Here is a 16,632-nt window from a genome sequence, read left to right as displayed (position 1 = left end):
CCATTCTAGTCCCCCTTAAGGATTAAGGTATTAAGATGAAGTGAGAAGCCAAGAGAGAAGTAGAAAGGGTGTGAACTGAAACTGAAAAAGGGAAAAGGGGGGAAGGGGGGGCGGGGGCCGGCATTAATTAGGGACGATGGAGGTAGAGTAAATGGAGCGGCGTATACTTCATGCCATACGTTTAATAAAGGCACATGAAAGCCACCTTGATCCAAGACTGACCACAGAGTACAAAAGAGCCTATTTGAGACATTTGTTCCCAAAAAACATCCGAATTCCATAGTCTCCCTCTTCCATGGACCACGCTCATCCCTTCAATCCCACCCTGCACTTATATGATGAATTTCGAGCTTTTTAAATTGAGGAGTCCAATGACAACATCATTATTAAAAAACTTTAAAGAGTTGAGTGCTACCAATATTCTAAGGAGTTGTACATTGGCTAATGCAGCTTCTGAAAATTTCATATTTTCAATTGGTGTAGCCTCACATGAATCAAACCACCCAAACTGTTTGATCTACAAAAAAACTCGTTGTCTTACCTTTGGCCATGTTAAAAAGATTCTGTGATTAATTTTATGTTAGGTAAAGTGATTATAGGTAGCTGCCGTCACAGCCGCTTAAAAGCAAGGGCAGTTAAAAATCTGCCAGTTTTAAAATAATCACCACAAAATCTAGAAGATAAGAAAGATGCAACCAGCTCATGCTGTTGATTAAGATGAGTGAGAACTAACAAGGAGATCAGTTAGACACACACTCGAAATCACAAATGACCAGACTGATATTTCTCCTGCAGACAAATCAACATAAACAATTTCAAAAGGGAAAATGAATTTCTTTCAAACTTGTAACCTACTGTCACAGAGCAAGAGTAGGCCATGGGCAAGCCTTTTGTACACATGACGCACATCAAGGTCTTCGTTGGTCCACTTAATAACAAAGTGTATGGCCTTGTTGACAACTTATTTTGTGATCTGCAAAGGCCTGTGAGGTTTTGGAGCTGCAACGAAAGCAGTATAAAAATTGTAAATAAAGGACTACAATGCTGTGCACTTTTAAAACTTTCATCTTCAAAATCTACCGGCATATCATCTATAAAAAACCAGAAGACTGAAACTAAAGATCCCCTGTGAATTGAACCAGTTTTTTCATTGGATTAGCTTCTTACAAATCTCAACACTAACACAATCGCAAAATAAAATGCTAAAAACAACCTTATCTTCAAAATCTACAGGTATATCAGCTTGAAAAACCCAAAAGCCAGAAACTAAAGGAGCCCCTGTGAATTGAACAATCATTTGCCAAAGCAGCATTGCATTATGGAATTCAAAGTAAGGGCAGGAGGACTACCTTGGCCCAATGCTACTTTACAATAGAGTTGGGGTCCTCGTCTATATTTAAAAGCAGTAACTGCAGAGGAAAGATTCTTCTATCAGTGCAATCTTGTTTTTCACTATTGCTACAACAGAATTGTTCTAGCTAAGGCTATCCCTAACTAGTTTACCCTAAAAGTAGGCTAGGACCGTTCATTTAGGAGCAAGAAGTGCAATACTGAAGTGTACAGAAAGGACAATGATGAAATGATCAGAAAAGAACCATATATTAGAGTTGGAGGAAGAAAGAGAGAGAGTACATCAGGAGCTGGACTTACAAGAGGGCTTGTGAGGGGCTGCACAAAGACAGAAAAGTTAATTCCTTCTTTAATTCAGCTAGAGCTAGGAGCTCTTGCTGTTATAATTCAATTTGGCATTATAACAGTGTATTGATGTAAGCTGAGTACAAATGAGGCAGCCATGCCTTTTATAGGAATTAGGGAAGGCTGTTTTACAGCTTTGCTTATGGGTAATACTCGAAGACTGCCATGTAGCAACATTCTAGCAGCCCTTAGTACAAAGTACAAAGCCAATTGAAAAGCTACTAACCCCCTTGTTACAGTCCACCCCTCCCAAAAAAAAAAGAGTTCTCAAATTTTGAATAGCCCCTGAAAGGGTAATGAAGTTGAATCGTCTTCATGCAGCAACAATAGTACCAAGGCCTCTTAAATTCTGCATCACTGAGAAGATAGGGATACTCTTCCACAATAGATGCAGGTTTCCATGATGATTCATCGTCAAGTAGGCCTCTCCATTTGATGTAGTACTCCACATATGACTTATTTCTAAGCACCTAATCTTGGAATCCAATGATCTTCTTTGGAATGTATTCAATGTGTCCAGCCTCATCCATAGGAGGTACTTCCTCTAAAACTTGCTCCATAGGACCCAAGTATTCCTTGAGTATGGAAAACATTATGAATGCTGGTAGTAGGAGGAAGCTCCAACTCATAAGCCACTTCACCAACTTTCCTTAACACCTTATAGGGTCCATAATACCTATGGGCAAGCTTAACATGAGTATTCCCCTTCAAAGATGCATATCTTGATTTCTCGAACCTTAGAAATATAATCCCCCTCTTCAAAGTGGAGATCCCTCCAATGTTGATCAGCATATTCTTCCATCCGGGCTTGGTCTCTCATCATATTGTCTTTGCACTGCTGTAACAGAGCGATCATATCAGCCAGATCATCTTTAGCTTGCTGGTTGGTACGTGCCTTGTCAATAATGGGCAACCATACAGAGTCTCAACGGGACTCGTACCAATAGAAGCATGCTTTGTAATATTGTAGCAAAACTCAGCTAGATGTAGCCACTTGTCCCATGTGGATTGGGTATCAAAGCAAAAGTGCCTAAGATACTCTTCCAACCATCTATTAACTCTCTCAGTCTGCCCATCAGTCTGAGGATGATCTGTTGTCCTAGGAGTGAGGAGTGTGCCCTTAGACCTGAAAAGCTCCTGCCAAAACTGTCTTATAAACTTGGCATCATGGTCACTCACAATTTCTTGGGGTAAACCATGCAGTTTGAATACGTTTTCCATGAATTGTTGAGCAACCATCGAAGCTGAATATTGGGTCTTTGTGGGAACAAAATGGGCTGCCTTAGTCAGCTTCTCAACCACCACATATATGCTGTTCCATCCTCTAGAAGTCACTGGCAGACCTAGAATAAAATCCATAGAGATGTGTGTCCACCCCCTTCAAGAGTGGGCAATGGTGTGTCCACTCCCCTTCAAGAGTGGGCAATGGTTGGAGAAGACTGGCAGGATTAAGGTTCAGCTCCCTGTTTTGTTGACATGGCATACAGCTCTACACATATGTATAGATATCCCTCCAAAGTCCCTTCCAATAAAACCTTTGCTTGACTTTTTCATAAGTCGTGAAGAGCACTCTGTGGCTAGCCATAGGAACTCCTGCAGAACTAGCAGCTTATAGGTTCAATTTTCAACAAGAAATATTCTGCTATTGTACCACAATAAACCATCGTGCAAGTTTTGATAGTCATGACAGTCAAGGTTTTACAACACCTGGAATACAGCAGCAGCTTTGGAATCTGAGAGGTACTCCTCTCGAATCCCATGGATCCAATCCTTGTAAATCTATGAGATTGATGACAAGGTACAAGCCCACATTCTAGAGCGTGAGTCTACCACTATATTCTCTTTGCCCACTTTATATTTAATATCAAAATCATATTTTGCACAATAGGTAGCCACCTTCTCTGCTTCGGAGATAGTTCAGTCTGAGATAGGAAGTATCTGAGAGTCTTGTGATCAGTTTTGACCTCAAATGCCTGCCATAAATGCAATGATGCCACTTCTTATTTGCATGTAGGATAGCAAGCATCTCTTGGTCATAAATGTGATACTTTGACTCCTTATCATCCAGCTTACGACTTTCATAGGCTATAACTCCATGACTCTGCTTAAGAAAAGCCCCAATGCCATATCCACTAGCATCAGCTTCAATAATAAAAGGTTGGGAAAAGTCAGGGCATACAAGGATGGGTGCTGATGTCATGGCATCCTTAAGTTCTTGGAAACTTTTCATCTTCAAGGGCTATCCAAAAGAAGGCCACTTTCTTTAATGGGTCAGTAACACTGCAACAATTTCTGCAAAATGTTCAATGAACCTCCTATAAAAGGATGCTAGTTGTGTAGTATTAGTGGGTATCGTCCAATCCCATACACACTTCACCTTATTGGGATCTGCTCTTATTCCTTGGCTGCTTACCGAATGGCCCACATATTCAACTTCTTCTGCCATGGAGGTACAAATGCTGGCCTTCACGAGTAATTGATGAGCCCTTAGAACTTCCAAAACCTGCCTTACATGCGTTAGGTGCTCCTTTTTGGATTTGCTGTAGATTAATATATACCAAACAAACTTGTAGAGAAAGGCTGCAGGATCTTGTTCATAAGAGCTTGGAAGGTTGCAGGAGCATTTGTAAGGCCAAAGGCCCCTTTCAATCCTAAAGGCAGTTTTAGGCTCATCTTCCTCCTTCGTTCTTATCTGGTCATAACCTGATTTGAGGACAATTTTGGTAAAGAATTTATATACCTAGATGAATCCAGGAACATTCCCAAACTCATCCTCTAAAAACACAACATAGTGCAGTTTCAATCTCACAATAGTCACTCATAAGATTGAAAACCATAAACTCCATCACGCATAGCATGGACTAGCTACTATGACATCCCCATTGACGTCATCAGCGCCCAACAGTGGGGGTAGACCATAGTATAAAAATATGCTCTCACACATACAAATCCACACACCCACACATACTTGAGCATCCATTTATACAAAGTCTTCGTACCGAGTTTTTGTCGGCACTCCGGAGGTGAAGGGCAGACTCAGCCATGACGAAGGCTAGCACTAAAGGAGAAGGCTAATAAAAAAGTAGTCCAAAATCTCTTCATTCAAGCTACAACTGCTTGTGAAGTCTAAACGATTTCATTTTAGTCTCTCCCAAATGAGCATCTAAATCTAGCTGATAGGGCAACACACCATTTAAGATAGAAAGAATTATCGCAATACCAACAAGCCGCAACTTGGACGAAAACTTCACAAGGTGAAATTTGCATGTCCGCTAATACGGCAAAAGCATATACCTAGATGAATCCGGAAACATTCCCAAACTCATTCTCTAAAAACACAACATAGTGCAGTTTCAATCTCACGATAGTCACTCATAAGATTTAAAACCATTAACTCCATCATGCATAGCAGGGACTAGCTACTATGACATCCCCACTGATGTCATCAGCGCCCAACAGTGGGGGTAGACCATAGTATAAAAATATGCTCTCACTTTTTTTTAAAAAGTGAAAACAAAAAAGCTCTCACACATACAAATCCACACACCCATCAGCAAATACATCTGAGAATTGCTAAGTGGCTCCTGCATGTCACTATCATCCACTTCCAGCCCATTACTATCTTGTGTTTTGGCTAGATGTAACGCATAGATAGCCCAAACACTTTTAAGGTCCTTGGCCAATCTTCTTGCAGATATGGAGCTAATTTAGGAGAATCGAAACCCACCAATGTAATAGGCTTACCCTCATGACAGAACTTCATTAGCATCTTATTCAGATCCAAAGAAAACTCACCTAATTGTTGGAGTCACCTCCCCATCTGTAAGCCCCCAAATGAGGAGAGCGTGGGGGAGGTGGAGTTTTGCCACATGGGCAACACTCTGGTTGCCATGTGGGCAGCAAACCCAATGAATAGATTGGAGACGGGGCTGCTGCATGGGCAGCAAACAGGCAGTCATGTGGGCAGCACACCTCAGAGCATACATGGCATGCCAAAGGCTCTCTGGAGGACTAGATCAGCATGGATCAGAGGTGCAATGATTGCAGGGCAGAAGCGACTGTTTGCAACAGATAATGGACCAGATCCGGGGTAGAAAAGTGTCGACAGGATAGGCATGTATTGTATGGGCTGGTGTACGGAGCTGTTCAAGGCTGCAAGGGCCCGGGGAACAGTTAGAACAGAGGCGGATTGGCCAGGGCAGATAGGCACCTCCATGGAGCAGCAGGTGGACCAGATTTAGGGCTCGAATATGCCCTGGAAGAAGGCGAACAGGCTGCAGCATATAGTGCACCAGGTCTGGGCCAGGAAAGGCCTCATATGGAGGAGTATTTGGCTGAGGTAGGCCTGGGCCAGTGGCAGGAAGCCACCTGGCCAGGCAGGGCCATGAAGGCCTGCTTATACGCCAGCCAACCAGGCTGACTTGTATGTTGGCTGGTGGGGCCCTGCTGGTCGGCTATATGGACAGCATGGGTCAGCCCACTAGGGCTGTTCGGTCAGCCAGCAGAAGGGGGCATCTTGCCCTATATAAAGAGGGGCCTTGGGGCCTCACAAATCACTCACCAAGAGTCCAAGAAAGGAGCAGACTGGAGCAGCAGGAAGCATGACTCAAGGACCAGAATATTGACAAAGGAGTGGGCTACTATCAGCAGCAGACAGAGAGCTCAAGGACCAGAATATTGACAAAGGGGTGGTCCATTATCAGCAGCAGACAGACAGCTCATGAGGATGAAGACCTTGGCTGGCCTTTAGGGAAGCAAGGAGTGGGGGAGTCAGGAGACCCATTCAGGCATCCATGGGTGCAGACTTCAGAGTGCAGATTGGAGCAGGGCACAGCCAGCTAGAAGGTGCAGACAAAGAGCCAAGAAGAGCTGTGTACTGCAGACAGCTCAAGGTTCGGGGCCTACATCCAGGAGGAACAAGGGAGCTGTGTACTGCAGCCAGAGCTCAAGGAAGGATGGGACCCTTGGCTGTCAACAGGACGGCAAGGAACAAGGGAACAAGGGAACAAGAGAAGCTTGGGCCTCACCATTGGCTGCACATCAAGGCAGCAAGGACATCAAGTCCTCTAGGCATTCACTCCCTCATAGGTAGCTGTCTGGAAGGATAGCTTGGAAGTTGGAAGCATATTTGTCGGCACAGGTGATCGAGTCTACAGAAGCTCAGAGAGGAGCATGTGGGCTTAGAGATCTAGAAGTGCCATGGAGGTAGTAGGAACACATTTTGGTAGGGACGGACTCGGACCTTTTATATAGTGTGTGCGTTGTGGACAGAAATATATTTTTGTTGGTCCTATATCTCTGGAGCACTGTATATTTACTAGTCTGAACACATACACACATGGTTGTTTGAGTACACATAAGTAAAGAATTATTTGATTCTGTAGTTAAACACTTCTGCGTGCATTCCTGGGACGCTCTATCAGTCTTCCACTGCTACATGATACCCTCTATAGGTAATGGAGTATCAGAGCCATGACGAAAGTTCACTGAAAGTGGAGTCTGAAAGCAAGGACCTTGCTCAACGACCTTGGGGGAATCTACTTCGATATCTAAAGGATTATACCCAAGCGTGAGGCTCACGTTCAAATAGGTGTCTGAAGGATTGTACCCAGATGGGAGGCTCATGTTCACGAGAACTAATATTTGGTTGCAGAGCATGGCGCCTGGAGGACCTCATGCCGGTCACCCATCATGAGGGGGACAGTTGAGGATGTTGGTACCTGGATTGCTTGAGTTTGAAGGCGGGAATGTGACTGAAGATGGTAGTGCCATCAAGTGCTACCAAGGATGGACTTGTGTACCAGGGTGGTTTGCTTGCACTGGACAAACTTAGCAAAGCAACTAGCTAAAAGCTAGGAACCAAGATTGACATCGGATTGTTCCGAAGGGTTTCGAGATGGAAGCCAATGGAGCGTCTTTATCAATGAGTTAGGATCGAGACCATATGTGTCGGTGTTAGAGTCGTGCTTACACAGAAGTGTTGTAGGCTCACGGAAGCAAAAGGATGCACGAGAGTGGAGCAAGAAGTGGAAGCCGTCACGTCAACTAGAATTTAAAAAAAAGTACAAAGTACTATAAAATAGAACCCTAGGACCTACTGTCCTAGTGGTACCACTAGTACTAGGTGTCATAAGACACTAAAAGTACTAGGTGACCTAAGTGCTGACACTTTGCTGAGGAGGATGTTGTGCTATGCTTTGATAACAGAATGGACCACCAAATGGATAAGAAGTTTCTGCCCCTCTGGACTGGTCCATACAAAGTCATCAAGGAACGTAGCAATGGGTCTGTACAAGTTCAGGAGCTGCATGAACCATATGGAAAGAAGGTGATCAACAAGCGTTACCTCAAGCCTTTCTTTGTGCGTGATGGACCCAGGCATGGAAATGCTGCGCATTCCCTGCCTGGGGGGGGAACTGTTATGGATAAAATTGTCTAAGGAAAAAGGCATTAATATGTGTGTGTGTTTGTATATGTGGCAATAGTATAATAAAATATGGTGTGCATAGGGCCCAAGGTTGAGGTGGCAGGGCATGACCATGTGCCACCCTTCCATGTAAGAGGACCCATAAGGTGTGTTGTACAAAATCCATGATAGTAATATTATAAAATATAAGATGGCATGGCTCCTCCATGTGCCACCCCTCCACCTAGGCTGCATTTAGTGAGATATGGCTCAAAGTCCATGGGAGAAGTAATATAAAATAGGTGGAGATGGATATTATATTGAGTTATTCCCTCCATATGGGATAGGCCCATGTGCGGGAGGTATAGAAGGTCCAAGAGAGCAAGTTAAATAATGGGAAAAGTAGGATGAGGTGGCAAGATTCCTTGTGCCAACCCTCCACTTGTCCTCCTAGAGGTTTGAACATATTATAAAATTGGGAAGAGACCAAGGGAGTATCATAGACTTGAGATATGGGGCTTGATTTATGTGGAAAATTGAGGCAAAGGGTTGTCGCACACAATTGAGAGTGCGTAACCGCCTAGCCCACATGGGAGACTTTTCCACACACACCATGCATGTGGGAGGATACATTAATTGGGAGAGACCCCCTCTTTTGGCTATAAAAGGAGGGGGCTATTCCTTGATGAGACACGCTCATTCTTGTAAAGCCACCTAGCTAGTATTTTGATATTTCCCTCTCATCCCTTCTTTCAAATAAAGTATGGTTCTCTTCCCTTGATGTCTCCATCTCTACATTCCTTCTCCTATCATGTATATGCTTCTCTTCCCCCTCTCCTTTTTCCCTTGTGTCATAGTCTCCCTCTTCCTTCCCTCCACTTCTAATTCCTCTTCCCCTCCTATGACAACGGTTCGCCCTCACGGTCTCCTTTTCTCTATGGCCCTCGAGCGTCGCCATGCTTAGCCTCTAGCCTCTGGTCTCGATTTCTTTTCCAGCTAATAGTGCCAATAACTAAAGCTACATGGCACATACCAGGGTCCAGAGGGCATCAATACAACCGGGAGAAGATGGCCTACAAACCCCCCTCAATACGACCTGAAAATGTCTCAGAATACCTGGTATTTTCTGGTCATGGTGGCACATGTTCATCCAAAAGGATATAGCCACCTATGAATGTACAAGGTATGCCAGATCATGTAACAAAGGGAACCAAGTGTAAAGCCTGTCGAAAGACTTCGAACTTGGGACGAGGAAGTGCCTTTGTAAACATATCTGCTATGTTTTGCTCTGTGGGAAGGTAGGACAACTCTATGTCTCCTACTGACAACCGCTCTCGAACATAATGATAGTGAACTTCAATGTGCTTGGTACGTGCATGAAACACTGGATTATGCGCAATGGCCAAAGCACTCTGGCTGTCAGTGTAGACCATAGTGGAGGATGTCTGGTGAATACCAAGATCTGTAAGTAACTGTCGAACCCAGACACACTCTACTATAGCAGTGAAGGCTGCCCTATACTCAGTGTCATAGCTGGATGTGGCAACCGTCGGTTGCTTCTTGCTGAGCCAAGAGATACATGAATTGCCAAGCAAAAAACAGTTGCCGGTATGTGACTCTGGTGTCGGAACAACCTGCCCAATCACTATCCGTGTAAGCATGCATGGTAAGTGAACCCTGATCACCATAGAAGAGGGCTAGATCCTGAGTGCCTCTAAGATATCTGAAGACTCTCTTCACTGCTTGCCGATGCTGTGAACTGGGCATGTGCATGAACCTGCTGAGCTGAGATACTGCATACTGTAAGTCAAGTCTGGTGTGGCATAAGTAAATGAGAGATCCAACAGCTTGTTGGTAAAGAGTGATATCACATGGTGGGCTCCCTGTTAGAATTATAGATATAATTCATCAGTGACCAATGTAATTTAATAAGCTAGTTAGGGGCACTTTTCCCTCTTTAAGAGGTTTTTCCCCCTAACCGCAGTTAGTCCACTAACTATGGTTAGTGACTACTAAGGTTTTGTCACTAGGACAAAACCTTATCTCTCACTCTTTCAGTTGTACTCTCACTCTCTTCATTGCAACTAAGCTTTCAAGCTTTCAGCTCTCAGCTCACTCTCTTGCTCTCTCTCTTCCCAAATCTTACATTTGGTATCAGAGCCTCGTTGAGCTCCTGCTCCCAGCCCAAGCTCCTCCTGCCCGGATAGTTCGTGCTCCTCCTCCTCTTGCATTCCGTCTGTACGCTGCATTCCCGTTGGAGCACGCCATCCGTACAATCGTCGTCCGTACAATCTGTACGGACTGTTTACGTACAGTTTCGTACTGCACTTGCGCTACTCGTCCGTACGTGCTCGTACTCTGTCGTACCTACCGTACCTACGCATTCCATACCAGTCGTACCTTCTGCATCGTTGTCCGTACGTCGCCGTACCGTTTTGCGTCAGAGCTGTACTTGCAGTCTCGTCGTACTTCGCGACCGTATGGCGTACAGCTTGTCGCCGTACAGCGCCGTACGTACCTGATTTGCAGATCTGTTTGGTCGTACTGTACCTGATGTGCAAATGCGTACCTACCGTACGTGCTGTACCTGCTCACACCTGTAGCCTTACCTGCGTCATCGTCGTACGCACCAATCGTACCTGCAATCCGTACATCAATTGTACCTGGCCGTACAAGTTGTACCTGCGCACAAGCTGTATCTTGCAGGTGATCTTTGGCAGGCACATTTTGTAGACAGCCATTGTTTGGCTCAGTTTTTGGGAGTACATTTGGGACATCTTGTTTGTTGCAGACATGGCAATCAATTTGCAGAATCTACTTCAGAATTTGGGGCTTTTTGGTTCTGCTTGCAATCTTGCAGACAAAATTTGGGACTTTGCAGATAATTTCAAGCTCGAAATTCGGGGCTTTCAATTCTGCAGTAATTTCTTGAAGAAATTTGGGGATTTTGTAATTACACTGCAATTTCGCAGTGAAATTTGGGGCTTTTGCAGACAGGGCGCAATTCTTGTAGCATTTGGGGCTTTTGATCAATTTGCCCCTTTCTGGTTGCAATTTCGGGCCTATTTTGGGGCTTTTGTGTTGGGAGAGCAATTTTGGAGATTTCAGTTCATACTGCCTTTCTTGAAGTGTTTTGCAGCACTTTTGGCAGATTCTGGAGAGTTTTTTGATGCTTGGACAGATTTCTGACAGTGCAAGTGCAGAAATCTGAGTTGCATTTACAGCCAGTGCTTGGCTGTGGTTTTTGGGAGTTGTGCATTTCATTCCCAATAAGGGAATTCAGTCTTGTATCTGCTAAAATCTCTTTCTCAGATATGGCCCAGCAAAATCAGAATGATTTCCAGTTCGGTGGTCTTTCACAGGAAGACGAGTTGGATGGTACCAACTACTCCCTCTGGAGTTTTATGGTACACAATATTCTGATTTCTCGCAATTTATGGGATTATGTGAATGGGGGTGAGATCCGACCAGCAGGTATGGCACCTGATACCCCTCCCTGGCAAGGAGGTGGAAGAGGTCGTGCACAGGGTGCAGCTGCAGAACAAGTTGTTGGTGCAGCTATAGCCACTACTCCAGAGCAGAAGAGATGGGATTGACGGGATGCCTTAGCTTTGTCATGCATCTCTCTTTCAGTGAAAAGATTTATCATTCCGCATATCCGGTCGTGTAAGACCTCAAACACAGCGTGGGATATCTTAGAAAGCATGTATGCAGCCCGGAATGATGCAAGGGTATCTTTCTTGAAAAGAGATTTAAGTAATACACATATGGAAGAGGGTGACTCCATGTCAATCCACCTCACAAAGCTACAGGATCTCAGAGAGCAATTATTAAACATTGATGAGATTATTCCTGATTCAGAGATGATTACCACCACTCTGAATTCTCTTCCTGAGACTTATCTCAGCTTTCATACCTCGCTGAACTTATCATTGAGGGGGGTGCAAATCCTCTCACTTTTCATGAGTTGATAGGACTTCTGCTTCAGGAAGAGCAGACCAGGAAAAACTTGGCTTCACGTACAGGTGAATAAGCTATGCTCTCAAAGTTCAAGTCAAAAGGAAAGGGACAGGCAAAGACATCAGTGAATCAGCCCTCCAGTGGGTCAGGACAGCCTTCACAAAAGGCTAAGAATGATGCAAGTAAGCCCAAGAAGAAGGGTTTTTGTCATTACTGCAAAAAGCCAGGTCATCACATTGCAGAATGCAGGAAAAGGCTTGCAAAAGAGAAGAAAAACAGCTCCGGTATGGCTGTTTCAGATTCAAGAGAAGAAAAACAGCTCCTCATGCATCTGACAGTGGGGAACTGCAGGCAACTTTGTTGGATAGGATTATGCCTTTTTATCTTGCATTTCAGATTCTAGGCTGGCTGCTCCAGATGCTCGGGATAGTACATCCACTTGTAATGATGATACATATGCCTTTTTGACTTGCAGTTATGACTCTTCTACGGATGCATCTGCTTTCAGTGTCAATGAAACACTGAATACTTGGTATTTTGACAGCGGTGCATCCAACATATCACTTCTAGCAAGTGTCTCTTTACTTCCTTGCATCCACCTCCCGTTGGTAAGACAGTCACTTATGCCAATAACTCGTCATATTCAGTACGTGGCACAGGAGAAGTTGAGCTTACTGCCATTGATGGCTCAGTTTTCAGACTTTCAGATGTCTTATATGTGCCTGGTATCACCAAGAATCTTCTTTCAATGTCCACTCTTATCAGGGCTGGATTTCAGGTCATCTTTGAGGATGACAAATGTGCTGTCCGAGACAGGGAAAATGATTATGCCTTGAGATTATCTGGTACTCTGTTGCGTGGGCTTTTTCAGCTTGATCTTTTTCAGAAAAGAGCAGCCTATGCTCTTGCAGTTTCTACCCCTACTGCTGCCATGCAGAATGCAGAATTATGGCATGCCCGATATGGCCACATGCATTACAACAGCTTGATGACACTTCAGAAGCACACTATGGTTGATGCATTGCCACCTCTTGAGATACCTCCTCCACATGCCTGTGAAGGGTGCATTTTAGGCAAGATGCATAGATTCCCCTTCAAAAAGGATGGTTCAGTTAAAGCTGTCCACAAATTACAGCTTATACACAGTGATGTCTATGGTCCCATGAGGACTCCATCGTTGGGTGGTCATCTCTACTTTGTTACTTTTATTGATGATTACTCCAATTTCACTTGGGTCTTTGGGCTGAAACGCAAATCAGAAGTGTTCATGGTGTTTAAACACTTTTCAGCCATGGTTGAAAATGAAACTAGACTCAAGATACAGACATTGCGCACAGATAGAGGTGGGGAGTACTTGTCTGCAGATTTTGATGCTTTTCTGAAAGGCAAGGGTATTGTGCATCAGCTCACAGTGAGGCTGACCCCTCAGCAAAATGGCAAAGCTGAGACGTTATGGAGATGGACAGATGTATGCTGAAAAGCAAACACATGCCTCACAAATTCTGGCTTGAAGGTATGATGTGTGCCAACTACATCTTAAATCAGGCTCCCACTAAGGCTTTGAAAACAAAAACTCCCTATGAGGTCTGGAATGGGAGAAAGCCTTCAGTGGATCATTTTCGAGTCTTTGGATGCCTTGCATATGCTCATGTGCCAGTTGAATTTCGGCATTGTCAGATAAGGCAATTAAGTGCATATTTGTTGGGTACAGTGCAGAAAGCAAGGGGTACCATCTCTACAATCTTGCTACACGCAAGATCATTGTCAGTAGAGATGTGATATTTGCAGAAAATTCAGCTCACACTCAGGCTGAATTTCATTTGCCTTCTTCTTCAGAGGATGTTTTTGAGGGGTTGCTACCCATTGCCTTGGGTTCCCCTGCTGATATTTCTGATGCAAATCAGAATTTACAGCCACCTTCCGATGTTCCAGTTCAGCCACAAGATGTCTTGCCACCTCCACGGGCAGTGGAACACGTGGTTCAGCAAGAAATTGCAGACATACATGCAGCAAAAACAGTCCCAAACTGGCTGTTACCACTTTCAGGGAGAGTAAGATTGATGCTCCATTACCTGGCAGGACTCGCAGTGCAGCAAGGCACATGGAAGGTGCTAATTCAGTGGAATCAGCATATGCAGGTACTCTTCTCGATGAGGAGGAGCCTGCAACATTCGAAGAAGCAAAGGACAATGTGCATTGGATGAATGCCATATACGATGAGTTGCAGTCCATTAAGAAAAATCAGACTTGGGAGTCCATTAAGAAAAATCAGACTTGGGATGTTGTAGACTTCACCAGGTAAACATGCCATTGGCACACGATGGGTTTTCAAGGTGAAACGGAAGCCAGATGGCTCCATTGACAGATACAAGGCAAGGCTGGTTGCTAAAGGCTATGCTCAGAAAAAGGGCATAGATTATGAGGAGACTTTTGCTCCTACATCCCGGATGACCACCATCCGATTTGTTATTGCAATGGCTGCACATTTTGAGTGGAATGTTCATCAGTTGGACATAAAAACAGCCTTCTTAAATGGAGACTTGTTGGAAGAGATTTATGTCAAACAACCTCCAAGCTTTGAAATTACAGCAAATGCACTCCAGGTATGCAAGCTAAACAAAGCTTTGTATGGGCTGAAACAAGCCCCTCGTGCATGGTATGCCAAGATTCATGCCTTTTTGACCAGCAAGGGGCTGCACAATAGTCCTACTGAGAGCACCCTCTACATCAAGATGGATGGGGGGGAAATTTTAGTCATTCTTCTTTATGTCAATGACTTACTGCTCACAGGGTCCAATGAAGATAATATTGTAGATTTCAAAGCTGATTATCAGACCACCTTTGACATGTCAGATTTGGGACTGCTTCACTTTTATTTGGGGATCCAGTTCTCTCAAGAGAGACGTGGCACTGTTACGTCTCAGTCCAAGTATGTGCAGAAACTCTTGGACAGATTTAACATGCATGATTGTAAGCCCATAGCCACTCCCATGGAGCCGGGGCTGAAACTCACAATGCATGATGCAGGAGAATCAGTTGATGCCACATCTTACATTCAGGCTGTTGGATGCCTCATATATCTCTACAACACTAGACCTGATATTCAGTTTGCAGTATCTCAGGTGAGCAGGTATATGCACAGCCCAAAAACTATGCATTGGCAGGCAGTTAAGCGCATCTTCCGTTATTTGCAGGGCACGAAGTCTTTTGGCTTGTTATTTCCCAGGGGGGGTGACTTGCAGATGCATGCCTACAGTGATTCAGATTGGGCTGGTGATTATGACACTAGGCAGTCCACTAGTGGCAATTGTTTCTTTTTGGGTAAATCTTGCATTTCCTGGCTGAGCAAGAAACAATCTACAGTGGCTACCTCATCATGTGAAGCTGAGTACAGGGCAGCTTTCACAGCAACAGTTGAATGTGTCTAGCTACGACGTCTATTTGCTAATCTTCATCTGTCATTGGAGGGTCCTTCTCCAATTCTCACTGATAGTCAGAGTGCCATTGTAGTGGCAAAGAATCCAATGTTTCATGCTCGCACGAAGCACATTGAGGTTCACTATCACTACGTCAGAGAGAAGTTGCATGCAGGAGAGATCAGTATGATCTTTGTGTCCACACATGACAACGTTGCAGATATTTTCACCAAAGCACTACCACGTGAAAAGTTTGAGGCATTTCGCAGTGCCCTGAACTTATATCCGTTTGGTGATTGATCGGCCTTGTACATGACATTGGCACTGCAGGGGGGTGTTAGAATTATAGATATAAGTCAGCAGTGACCAATGTCATTTAATAAGCTAGTTAGGGAAACTTTTCTCTCTTTAAGAGGTTTTTCTCCATAACCGCAGTTAGTCCACTAACTATGATTAGTGACTACTAAGGTTTTGTCACTAGGACAAAACCTTATCTCTCACTCTTTCAGTTGTACTCTCACACTCTTCATTGCAACTAAGCTTTCAAGCTTTTAGCTCTCAACTCACTCTCTTGCTCTCTCTCTTCCCAAATCTTACACTCCCATCATGAGCTGAAAATTTGAAGCCAGGGTCCACTAGAGTAGAGATTGGCTTGCAATCCTCAAACTGAAAACGATCAAGGAGCTGTCCAATATACTTGGCCTGTGAATGATACCCCCCTCAACATGAGCAAACTGAATGCCCAAATAATAGTGCAGCAGTCCCATGTCTGACATTTCAAAAGCTTGCTGCAAATCAGCCTTGAAAGCTGCAATATGCTAAGTATTAGGGCCCATGATCAGCATGTCATCCACATATAAAATCAGCACTAAAAAATCCACTCTCACGGACATAAAGAGTGGGCTCTGTGGGGCTATTCTGAAAACCAAGGGACAATAAGTGTGCATGAATTTTAGCATACCATGCCAGAGGTGCCTGCTTCAAACCATAAAGGGCTTTTCTCAGCTGGAATACCTTGTTTTCAGAGCCAACAACCTCAAAGCTAGGAGATTGTCACATAAACTTCTTCCTGCAGATCCCCATGAAGAAATACAGTCTTGATATCGAGCTAGTGCACTTGCCAATGGTGATGGGCTGCAATGGCAATGACACATC

General features: G+C 44.2%; 1 protein-coding gene across 2 annotated transcripts in view; it reads right to left on the bottom strand.

The window, feature by feature from the left end:
* Positions 1-813: 813 nt before the first annotated feature.
* The window catches only part of EMB2191 (Cytidine/deoxycytidylate deaminase family protein), a 90,117-nt gene continuing 74,298 nt past the window's right edge, over positions 814-16,632 (bottom strand). The window contains exons 8-9 of one of the 2 annotated variants that reach the window (XM_087385882.1): positions 1,350-1,409; positions 814-999 (exon numbers count right to left, since the gene is read on the bottom strand). In XM_087385882.1, coding sequence (XP_087242008.1) covers positions 962-999; positions 1,350-1,409 — 98 coding nt within the window. In that variant the 3' untranslated portion in view covers positions 814-961. The remainder of the gene's footprint in view (positions 1,000-1,349; positions 1,410-16,632) is intronic. The other variant, XM_087385883.1, reaches the window with a different exon arrangement.

Source organism: Dipteris shenzhenensis, chromosome 15 (assembly GCF_047967505.1).
Source record: "Dipteris shenzhenensis isolate YYH24624 ecotype China chromosome 15, Dip_SZ_1.0, whole genome shotgun sequence".
NCBI classification, from domain to species: domain Eukaryota; kingdom Viridiplantae; phylum Streptophyta; class Polypodiopsida; order Gleicheniales; family Dipteridaceae; genus Dipteris; species Dipteris shenzhenensis.
Note: the sequence above shows the minus strand (reverse complement) of the source record. Positions and strands in the feature narration are given on the sequence as shown.